General features: G+C 35.7%; 1 protein-coding gene across 1 annotated transcript in view; it reads right to left on the bottom strand.

The window, feature by feature from the left end:
• Positions 1-1,519: 1,519 nt before the first annotated feature.
• The window catches only part of CNOT2 (CCR4-NOT transcription complex, subunit 2), a 40,371-nt gene continuing 30,190 nt past the window's right edge, over positions 1,520-11,700 (bottom strand). Inside the window, exons 12-14 of the mRNA XM_010296137.1 lie at positions 10,971-11,071; positions 10,264-10,408; positions 1,520-2,666 (exon numbers count right to left, since the gene is read on the bottom strand). Coding sequence (XP_010294439.1) covers positions 2,580-2,666; positions 10,264-10,408; positions 10,971-11,071 — 333 coding nt within the window. The 3' untranslated portion in view covers positions 1,520-2,579. The remainder of the gene's footprint in view (positions 2,667-10,263; positions 10,409-10,970; positions 11,072-11,700) is intronic.

Genomic DNA, 11,700 nt, shown 5'->3' with positions numbered 1-11,700 from the left:
TTTCCTGCTTGAACCCAGAGTGCAACATGAAATTAAGTAACAGATTTTGAAGCCTCCATATATGCTTATTTAATTGACAAACGAGAGCCAGACTGTTCCTCCCTTTGGAAGAAGCGAAGCACCACCTTGCTCACAGATGAGAAGTTTGCCAACATCAAGCATTTCACATTTTTGACATATTATGCAGTTGAATGCAACTGTGTCATCAAAGTAACTTTTTGGAGAACTTGGGTTCTCAATTTCAGCTTAATTGTTTTTAAAGTACCACAGGTATTTAGTAGGATAGGATACCATTTTTAATGTAACTTATCTTGCTCCCTTTAACATATCAGTTGTTCATTTCCATCAGTTTGGCTATGCAGAGGAAAAAAATGACATTAAAAAACCGCAAGCCCATATAATAAGAAATCATCACATTTGATTTGAAGAGGTAAACATTGTTTCAGGAATCCTTAAAAAAAAAAAAAAGATCTGACAGTAAAAAAACGTAACACTAATTGTGGAACAAGCAAGACACTTTTGGAAAACTACCCTTTTCAAAATACATAAATTTATGCTTAATAGTGAAATATATGTTTGTATCTGCTCTAATTTGAGGGGAAAAAAAGGCACCCTCTTTTTCAGCTGTGTTAGCCATCATCTGGATTATAGCCATTTGCTTTAATAATAATAAAAAAAACCCCCAATCGGGTTGTATTTTTACGTCTATCATCTTCAAATAGATATTTTAAAAAGTGTAGAATTTGAAATTGTTATACACTTGATACAGAACCACAGCAATGCTATTAATGGTCCAATTTCCAAGCATAATTCAACACGTGCCAACAAGCTAGTTGTGCACTACGTCAAAAAATAGGTCAAAACCTAAAAATAAACCCCCACGCCACACTGACATGTGTTTCACTGCCCTTCCTTGCTTTAGTAGTTTCAGGTATTTTGAAATGGTTTGCCTCACCAGAGGCAACTCGATGAGAAGTGGCAGTCACATCAAGAAAAAGGAAACTATCCAAACGGTTCAGGTTCTTCTTCCTCCGCTCTAGCAAAGAGTTGTTATTTTCAGACCCAGTGTATATTCATGTGTGTTTGTGTCTGGAAGTTCAAGTACTAGTGATCATCAAATGAAATGTATTTCTGTTTTAAGCAGGGAAAATATCAACCTGGAATTAAGCTATGATCAGTTCTAAACGAAGTCTCTTCCAAGTGTTCCTTCTGTCATGAATTCCTGAAGCATCTTTCTTTCATTTGAAATGTTACCCACCCGCCTTTCTAAAAATGATTTGCTATTTGCTATTATAGAGAGGGGATCTGAAACCAGGGTTAACCAAACTTTTTGGTTGTGGAAATTTTACTGTGGAAAAGAACATAAAACTCTCATAAATTTACTTGTCAGCAGCAAAAAGACTCTTCAAGTGTCTTAACCACTGTACAGCTCGATAGTTTTAATACTTCAACATTTTTTTTTCCAGTTTTCATTGTTGAAGAAATAATTTCACAATCTCAAATCAAAGTCAACACTGCAGTGAGGAGAGCTTTTCTACTTTATTACAAAGAGAAGAAGCCTTTATGTGGTCAGAAAATACAAGATTGATCTTTTTTTTTTTCTCTTCCTATGAAACGCTGCTGTTCAAACAGCCAGAGTGAATTGTCTCAGTTCACTTCTTTAAGTCCCATCACATTCACTTGGGTATGGATGTCCTTGGCTGCTGAAAATCTGGCCCTTTAGTGCACAGGGCGACAAAGTAGTCCCCTGACCAGCAGTTCCAGAATGTCCCGTTTTCATATATTGCATCCATGCACACCTCCTAAAAATGAGGTACAGCAGGGCAAACATTTTCCAAAATAGATGTCATATATATAATATATACACATTCGTACATACATACCTTTATTCATGTGATGTCCAAAAATTTAAAAAAAATGTACACATTTATTACAAAATCGTAACAAAGACTGGACAGTGTTTTGCTCATTCTGGAAAGATGAAGCTCAGTAATACACAACTCTGGAAACTAACCAGAGACTGTGGCAATATCTTTCTTCTAAACAGTCAGATATTCTTGCATTAAGCTTGGCGAAAACTGCCTTTCAAAAACAGAAGGGGAAGTAAAATGAAGGAAGCAAACCTTGCTCATCTTTCCAAATGAAATACGAGAAGGATCTTCACATAAAAATGCACAAACATTTTTTATTACCAATAGTGCTACAATGAACAATGCAAATTTTGTTGTCTAATTTTTTGTCTTTTTTCTTTTTTTTTTTTTTGTTTTTACATTTTGGAAAACTAAGTGGTAAACTTTTGTCAGTGTACTCGCTTGTCTTTACAGACCCAAGCTTGTCTGCTGGCAAAAAATAAAACAAAAACAAAAATTCAGACCCTGCTCAAACTAAAGAAAAACAATTACAAATTTAGTTGTTGGGCAGCACATAATTAGTAAGGCAGGACCTCAAATGGTGACCCTTCGCATGAGCCAATTGCCAGATCCTTAAGGAATTAAAACCAGGATGCCTGAGCCACATCAGTTCTGCAGTTATGTTGAGTATTGTGCTGAGACAGCCATACCCCAAGAAAAGGGAAGTCTTTAGAAGGCTTGCTGAGCAGGGTTGTAGTTGAAGGTTGATGGCAGATGAGGCCTTTCTTCTAGTTTGTCATATTCCAGATGGAACTCCTACAATTTAAAAAAAAAAAAAAAAAAAGACAAAACCAAGTAAAACAACGTATCATTTACCTGTCAAGAACTGTTCGTTCTACCAGCCATACTTGAAAAGCACAAATACAGAAGAGATCCAAGTCCTAACTTATCTCAAGGCAGAAACACATGATTTCGCTCTCTGTGATTGTGTATCTTAATTAAGAAAAAGTCAATATACCAAGCCATTACACCTGCAACATGTAGGCTCTCCTATTTTTTTTAATGTTACATTACTCTCAGAACCCTAGTTACAATCTCAAACAATATTATGTATATGTTATGTATATGTTATATTATACATATATAACAATATGTATACATACACACACAAACTACAAATATACAATCATGGCATGAGATGACTTGTGAATAAAAGCTTCTGTCTTTCCACAGTTCAGATGTACAGAGACTTACTTGGGATGACTTGAAGTTCTGGGATATTTTGTGCCATACTACCAGACCCAATTGTAAGTTAAACTAGCTAGGTTTCTCCTTAGTACAAAATCGGGGAACATTATATAAAATGCTAGACACAAACTACTGAAACCTATTTAAGCCAGAATTTAGCAAAATACTTCACCACATTTCATACTCAGATTTAAGGTCCAGACTCACCCAACCCTCCTGTACATCCTGAGCTCCTGGTTCCTGTAACCTGCTTTGCTAATATCTTCCATGAGAACTTCTGCAGGTGTTTTATAAACAACCACACAAAATAAAAATCTTTGCCCATGTACTCGGATGCCACACAGGCTACTGGTTCAATAATAAGCAGCTTAACTGTCTCACTGGCAAAGTCACCTGACTTTTCTTTGAGGATGTCTGGTTTGCGTAATCATAAAACGCTTCACTGATCCAGTAGGAATTCTTATGCTGATTATAGCGACTACTCCTCCTCCTCCTAAGATTGTAACCGTTCCTGATGTCTAAATGCATCCCGATTACTACAGTGAAAAGCAGTTTCCTTCCCTGTGACCTTAATTTGCGCACACAATCCTAATTAGTACACTTCGACATTTGGTGCTTGCTGCTTCATTCATGCAAAAATGTACACGGACTTATTTAAGCCTTATGTTTTTCAGATCATTTCAGCAGTCTAACTGTATCATCCCCATTTTCATTCAGGAAGCAGGGTAAGCAGAAGTTTCAGAATTTTTCTTTAATGCTGCTATTTGGTAGTTCAACAACAGCTACTTTGGACACATGCTGTAATGTGTTTTGCCTAACCCAGTGGAGAACATCAGCAGAACATCATCTGTATCTGCAGAGCAAACTTCCCCCACTATTTTTAAATACAGATGAAAACACTAAGAGTAGCAAATAGATTATTTTATAACACTCCCTAAAGCGATTAAATAATGTAGTATTTCAGTTTTTACAGGTAGACAAACCAAATTAAAGACCAAATCAATGCAAGACTAGAAATAAAATCTAGGAAATCCAACTCTCGGACCTCTCTTCTTCACAGCAAAACAAGGCCCATTCAGCATGGAAAGAACATTCAGCATGCTAAGGAAGCAAAACAGGGGAAAATGCTAAGCGCTCAGTAAGCCTGTATTCCCCGGAGAACACAGTCCCTAAACCTGGAAAATCCCAGCAAAACCTATGTGAGGTTACAGCCATCTGCACTGAAGTGCTGCACATCTGCCTCATTTCTGGCTCCCCGCTCTCTCCTCCAACCAACATTCGTGCTTTTTTACATTGTATATATAAAGTCAGTTGGTTTTGGCATTCCTAATTAACCCTGATGCCAGTTGGTGTATGTTCTCTTTTGGGGCAGGTACATACACATGTGCCGATACTGAAGAGATGCCTGCTCCCTCCTTTTGTCAGAAGCAAGATCAAGGTGTACAAATCTATGTGTGCATTTTGGTGTCAAAGGCTGGTTTTGGTTGGCTGGATCTTCAGTAATTCTGAAGTCATTTTTTAATAGAAAAAAAATACCACTGAAATCTCTCCAATTCATGGCTTTCAAAGTTTCCATTTTGCACATAATCATGGAAGGGTCTGCACATTACTATCAATCTATGGTCAGCTGTTGGGGAATTGCTTCTTCAACAAAATTGTAAACAAAGAGAAGAGTTCATTAATAAAAGCTTCTACCAGCTACCTGAACCTCCACACACTCTGAAATGCCTTCAAAATCACCCATGGAAAATGGCCACTTAAACCAGTAAGACAGTATCAGTAGCCTAGAAAGGGCTTTCCAAACTTAAGGTGGTTGCGAGCCCCTATTGGGAGTAGCAGCTGCGAGCAAGGTGCGTGTCTGAAAGAAATGCTCAGGAGCTTGAGCAGCCCTTCACGTGCCGCAAGTTGGAAGCCTCTCATTTAGAAAAGGAAATAGGATTCCCTACCAAATTTCCTTTAGGAGTATGTGAGTTGATACCTCAGACTGACATCGATTTTTAAAATAAACAGGCCTTTTTGATTTGCATCCCAGTGTTGGCAATGCTCAAGTCCAGTCTCCAGTAGTGTATAAGAACACCTGAAGTTACATATGACAATACCAAAAAAAAGAACTCGTTGACAAAATATTTTTGAAAACTAAAAGGCAATTATTTATTACGTATAGAAAAATACTTGTATTACAGGTATACTTTATGTTTTTGCTTTTGATTCCAGGGGCCACTGCGGTTTAGGATGTGAACAGTAGCACTGATATTTCTTAATATAAACAAATACAAATAAAATGTAAAAAAATGCCATTTATCCAGTGACAAACATCTCTTAAATTGTTTTATTTTCCACATGGAAGTAATTATTAAAAATTAAATATATTTTATTAACCAAGAATAACAAATACTAAATGTGTGTAGAAACTTACAGCACATGTACGACACTTAATAATTGTTCTATGCAAAGAAATGAATCACTTCTCATGTCATCCTCAAAACTTGTTTTGATGGTAAAGTTACATCGGCCTGCACGTGTACAAACAGTAATAGGTAAGCCTACTAAAAGTAGAAGAGATTTGCTTAAGGTGATCCATAGCATTCATAGAGTAAAACAAAACAAAAAGCTAGCTGAATAGGAAGTGTCCTAAGGACAAAATATTCTGGACTGCCTAAGTCCATCGAAGGAGACAACAGAAATCCCATGGCTAGCTCAAAAACTCCAAGTGGGACCAAAAAAAGTAACATTTATACTGACTTAAAGATAGATGCAAAGACCCAAATTTAAATGAGGGGCTGAATTAAAATGCTACAGCACATCTCTATTAGAAGAACAAATTTAACTTTCTAACAATTATAAAAGTATTTCCATTAATACCGATGTTAAAAGGAAAGGAAGTAATTTAATATATGCAGCAACCCCTATAAGCAAATAAATACTCGGAAGTTTAACCTGCTCTCCCATAAAGAATTCCACATTTTATAACTACAAAACAAAAGTAAAAGGGTTTTATAATCTTGTTCCTTAAACAGGTTTAATTCTCCTCACTTTTCAAAGGAGGAATTCCAGACAGTTTTCTTCAGACTATTTAAACCAGGATTTCAGTAAATGTGCAATTGTAGAAGGCATTTTTGGTCTCATATCCACTTCCTTTCCTCTCTCATTAGTCTCTCTCTCATGTCTCCTCAACAACAGCAAACTATATAGCCAAATCCTCAGTGAAAAAATCAAAAGTGTCTTTAACCATACTGTACTTTCCACATGCCCTAAGATGAAAAACCATATATACAGACATATCTGTAATCAGCATTTTCCTGCATTTTGTTTTGCATTTAAGGTGAATTTGAAGTTCATTGTCATTCCTACTTTTTCCACTATTTACTACCACGTATCAACATAGAATTAATTTTAAATCCTAACAGCTTAGGAATTGTCTCATTACTCAGCTATTTTTCTGCATCTCCTTCTGTCTATTATCTATTAGGAATATAAAAATAGAGCCTATAATAAAAAAGATATTATCTGATGTTTTCTTTAAAGAAGTCATTAAGTTTACTTTAGTGGGCTTTGTTAAAACCAATCTAGGACACTATCAAAAAAATCTATTAAACCACGTCTGGTTTATATGTTTACAAACTTAGTCTTAAAATTTACTAGTATTATCTAAAGTGAACAGTTATATTTCACTGTAACTATTGTAATGCAGTGTAATTTAAAATAGGTACAATAAATACATAAGCTCATAATGCATCATGCACCGCGTCTGCAAAGCACAATAAATTAAAATATGTGCTGCCCTATATTTGAGCATATACACTATAACAATGGACAAATTCATAAAGCACCTTGAAAAACAATTTAATTTGCACATACAAGAGATAGCCATTTACCAGAAATAATTCCTGTCTGACTGCTTCAAAAAAGGACTAACGGAACCGTTAAGCAGTAATTACTATTGTGGCCTTCTATGGAACTGATATTCACTAATAATGTAGCAGTTATAGTAAGAGACTGCAATTTATCAGAATTCTTTCTTTTCTTTTCCAGCTTCTTATATTTTTAATTTCTTGAAACATTAATTAATAGTTCTGCATTTGTTAGAAAAAATTACTTGGCCATACTTTTCTTTGCTTTCAAAGCAACATGGAGCTACCAAATACTACCATTCTTGTTACGGTAAGTCTAGGTTAGTCTTCCTCCAAGGAAACGTCAACTCCAGAAATTGGTATCAGAATTAATACAATGCCAAGATCACACCTGACACACACCTAAGTTCTTATTGATTTATCGTAGACAGAAACATCACAGAATTATTTCTATCAAGTGATTCTTTTTCCATGTCAGAAAATAGCAATTTTTCCCCAAATCTTCTCTAGCTTCCTGTGATCAGTACTCCACTTGCCTGCTGTATTTTGCACCAAACTAAAATTAAATAAAGATTTCAATAATATTCCAGTTCCAATTTTTACATTAAGAAATACACAAGCCTAAGATACACAAGATATTATCTCTTCTTACGGACACTGGGGCGGAGGGGAAATCATGTTCCTTGTTAGCTTACCGCTGCAAGCGCAAAACTTCAGAAAACACTAGCTATCAATTGCTTCTTAATGGTGGAGGCATTATTTTCAGTATGCAAAGTAAAGAGAAGAGAATGTGTGTAGATCTTGGGCAAAATCATTCAGAGAGCAGTAGTGATCCGTATCTAGGAATGCCTAACAGATGAAGCCAGCTCTACTCTTTTAAAAGAGGAAGGATGTAATGTGCTAATTAACACCTCAAGCACTGGACGCTGAATTTCAGGACAGCACTCAGGACTCCCAACAGAGATAATAAGGTCTTCAAAAGTAATGCTTAAGCATCAAGTAGCAGCTTCATACATTTACTACACGTAGAAAAAGAAGAGACATTAAAGAGGCTACTATTTTTCTACAGTGAGCACCACTTCCTCCTAGTAAAAGAAATGTTGTTTCCACATAGGGTAAAAACTCAATGCCATTGATATACGAACCGGCATGAGGCTCTTATTGCTCATAAATAAATGGAACATATTCGGTTGACTCCAAAGAAGAAATCTATCCTTTCAAAAGGTACTTACTTCCCCTCTGGTGATCTTATGTTAATAATAAAATAGCTTTAAACAGCATCCTGAGAAACCTAAGAAAGTATACCAAGCAGCAAATAAATAATTCAAGTAGAAATTAAAACTTTCCTTTTGTTTGGGTTTTCTTTTGAGGGGAGAAATGCTTTTGCTTAAAAGTTTTGGAATTACCTTGCACAAGAAACAAAACAACAACAACAAAAAAAACCCGTACAAGTAGGGCTTGCCATTAAAACCTTCAGTTACAAAATCTTGGTTTTCTTATGGTCACAAGAAAGGCAGCAGAGGCAAAGTCACACATGCAAACGGACTAAGAGCCTCCCATACCATTTGGGGCAACTAAAAAGTTGATTTCTGATGAGAGCTTGCACAGACTAAGTAAATTTACTGGGGGGAGAGAGGAAAGACAGAAAGACAGACAGACAGAGAGAAAGACAGAAAGAAAGAGCATTATATCTAGTTAATCTCTAGATGATGGCAAATTTCAATATACTGGCTAGGAAGAAAAGTAACGCACTTCACAGAGGGGAGAACACTGAACTTTATTCCCTTTAAATTAAAGTTGATGTTTAAATAAAAACACATCAACAGACATGTAACTATGTAATGCAGTATTTCATAATTTCCAAGTGTATAGATGGAACTTGCTCACAGAAATGAAATGCCTTTTCAGCAAACAATTCCTAAGTTATGCTCCAGGTGAAAAGATTTCTGATTAAACAAAATACCTATGTATTTGGAACCACAAAACGTAGTTCCAGCATGCTGGAATCGCATCTGTTGAGTTCAAGGCTTCAAGATTAATCTAGTCTGATCTGTTAAGTGTTTTTCAGAGAAAAGCAAGAGTGTTATGCTGCATCTACAGAAGGACTGACATGGAAGTTTTATGGATCTTTCATCAATGAATCCAACATGTTGGTTAAAACTTGAAGCAAAATCATGCCACATCCATAAAATCCTATATAACCAAACTGAAGTGGGGAATGAGATTCTTGACAAACTATTTAGCTCAAACAGACTCTAGGGAGGTGTAATGGTTGTATGCATATTGTGAACGTATCTTTTTTCAGCTCCAGCTCATGCGGAATGCCATCACCTTGTAGGGCAGCTATATTCAAAAGAGCACACCTCTTTGCCAGGTTAGTGAATGTCAGCATTTCTGTCTAGGCAAACAGTGCTTTGGCATACCTACATTAGAAAAATCCTTGCTTTAGTGGGGAAGAGAAATCACAGAAATCACGATCCAGCCAGCAAAAGGCATCATACAACATGGTCTTACAAGCTGGAATTGGAAATTGGATGGTCTTAAAAGCTGGAAGATACTGAAAATTAATTCTCTTTGGGCGAGGGTAGAGAAAATGAAGGACAATTCTGTGAATTTCTTCAGCAAACAAGTAAAGGGTGAACGTTACTGACAGTATTCATGGACAGAAAGGAACAAATAGACTGTGATAGGTGGGAAGGGAGAAGACTGTAGCTTTATGTTTTTTTTAATGCCTTTTGGCCTAGAATATAGAAAACAAGCATTATGAAAATATACCTCCTCCCTAAAAGAAGTGATTTATTTCAAAGGACTCTGATGTTCAAACAATAAAGCATGAAAGTCCTGCAGTATGCTCAAGGAGAGACAGTTTCTGAAAAGCAAAAAAACACTCTCCCCACACCCCATCTCACCCCCATTTTTAATTCCAAAGTGAGATGTGGTAGTTCCCTATTTAATTTTCTAAAGCAAAATAATAAAATATTTGCAAGCACAATTCTACAATGCCAAATAATGCTTTCTATTCTATAATTCTATACTTGAAAAACAGCTTTTGGTTTTAATAAAACTCACAGTAGAAGTTCTATGTCCTTGTACCTCCCAAAGAAAACTCGAAATAGAAAGACAGCTCCTCCTCTTCCACAAGCAATCCAGTATTTTAGGCAATCTTTATTCCCTCACACATCAAGATATTGAACTTAAACAACAGGAGGTTAAAAAGTTTGATATTTTTGGGGAGGAGGTTGGGTTTTACTTTTGTCCTTCTAAAAATACATGGTTGACTGACTTAAAAAATCTGCACAAGGGAAAAGAGATACCTTAGCTACTTTCCTCCAGTTAAGACAGTCAAAGAAGTAATATGTTCCCCTCTCGTACGTATTGGTTTTCATTGTTGGCTCCATGCCGGGTGCCCTGGTGATCCATACTCGTTCTTCTTTGTGGTATCTCCAATCCCGGTTAAATCTTTCATTTTTAACAGGAAGGAAAAATAATTTTTAGTGTTAGTTATCTCAATGTGACTTAAACTAAAATTTTAAGGGTTTCAATCAAAACTGTACAATGCATTCAAAACCAAAACAAAATTTCTAAGACATCATTATACCTATGATGTCGTATCTCTTCCATACAATTATTACACCTCAAGCTAATCACATGTGAGACTTTAAGAAGTCCGGTAGGTTCAAACACCAAACTCTTTTTATGATTATTTACTGTTTTCCATTGTGTTAAAGACAGATAAGTTAGACGTTTAATAATGACCAGCACCTGCCACTTTTTCCACAGTGCTTCAGAATAATGAAAAATTCATGAGACGGACTTTTGATTTCCACTATATGAATGAAAAAAAAGTACAAAATGGAACCAAGGTTGGAGGAGGTATTTGAAAAAAGGTTTCCAGCTTTAGATTGACTAAGTTTCTGCTTTCAGTGTCTAACTTGTTGGGTGGTTGGTTTTTTTTACATCTACTACTTGATTACTGCAATAGATTAAATCATATAAGACTGACAAAATAGTTTGAACGTACAGCTCTACTGCTGCTAATAGCTGTAATACATCTCCTCCATTCATGTAATAGAGATAAAACAGGAGATCTTCTCCATATCGGCCAAGTTTTATTGCAGCCAGCTGCAAAAGATTGAAGAAAATGAGGATGAAAAATCACAATAGATAAATGTTTTAAGACATACTATCCCACTTAAATAACACAAGGATACATCCAGAATGTGCTTCCATCCTAAGTATGTTGCAAATGATAGTCTAATATAACAGGAGTAACAATTATTAACAATCAATTTTTCTTCACTTTTAGCTAACCCTTCCAAGTTAAAGGATACAATAGAAAAATAAACAGAAGTAATGAATCAGCAACACAGAATTTTCTGCCTGAACTTGTGTGTATCCTTACCTACTTACTTTTTTTAATTAAAAAAACCCCAAAACAACACACATTTACATGTATTTCGTCACTTCACACTCTATTAAGTTACATTACTAAAATGTCTTACAATATTTCTCAATGATGTCTCTTACAGAACTGCAACAGTTGAAAGAAAATGTATCTAACAAAAAAATCCCTATCCATGTAGATATTGAATGCAACAGATAAATATGAGAATATCTTCAACCACAATTCCGAGATTATCTCAAAAAGAACTATCTCAATTTAATATGGCATTTGAATATTACAGTGTATGGACTATACGAAGCTTCTGCTTTGCCTGAATGGAAAACTCTTAAAAACACAATATGCTCTT

This window comes from Phaethon lepturus, unplaced genomic scaffold (assembly GCF_000687285.1).
Source record: "Phaethon lepturus isolate BGI_N335 unplaced genomic scaffold, ASM68728v1 scaffold131, whole genome shotgun sequence".
In the NCBI taxonomy this organism is placed as follows: domain Eukaryota; kingdom Metazoa; phylum Chordata; class Aves; order Phaethontiformes; family Phaethontidae; genus Phaethon; species Phaethon lepturus.
This window is presented reverse-complemented; position numbering and strand designations above follow the sequence as displayed.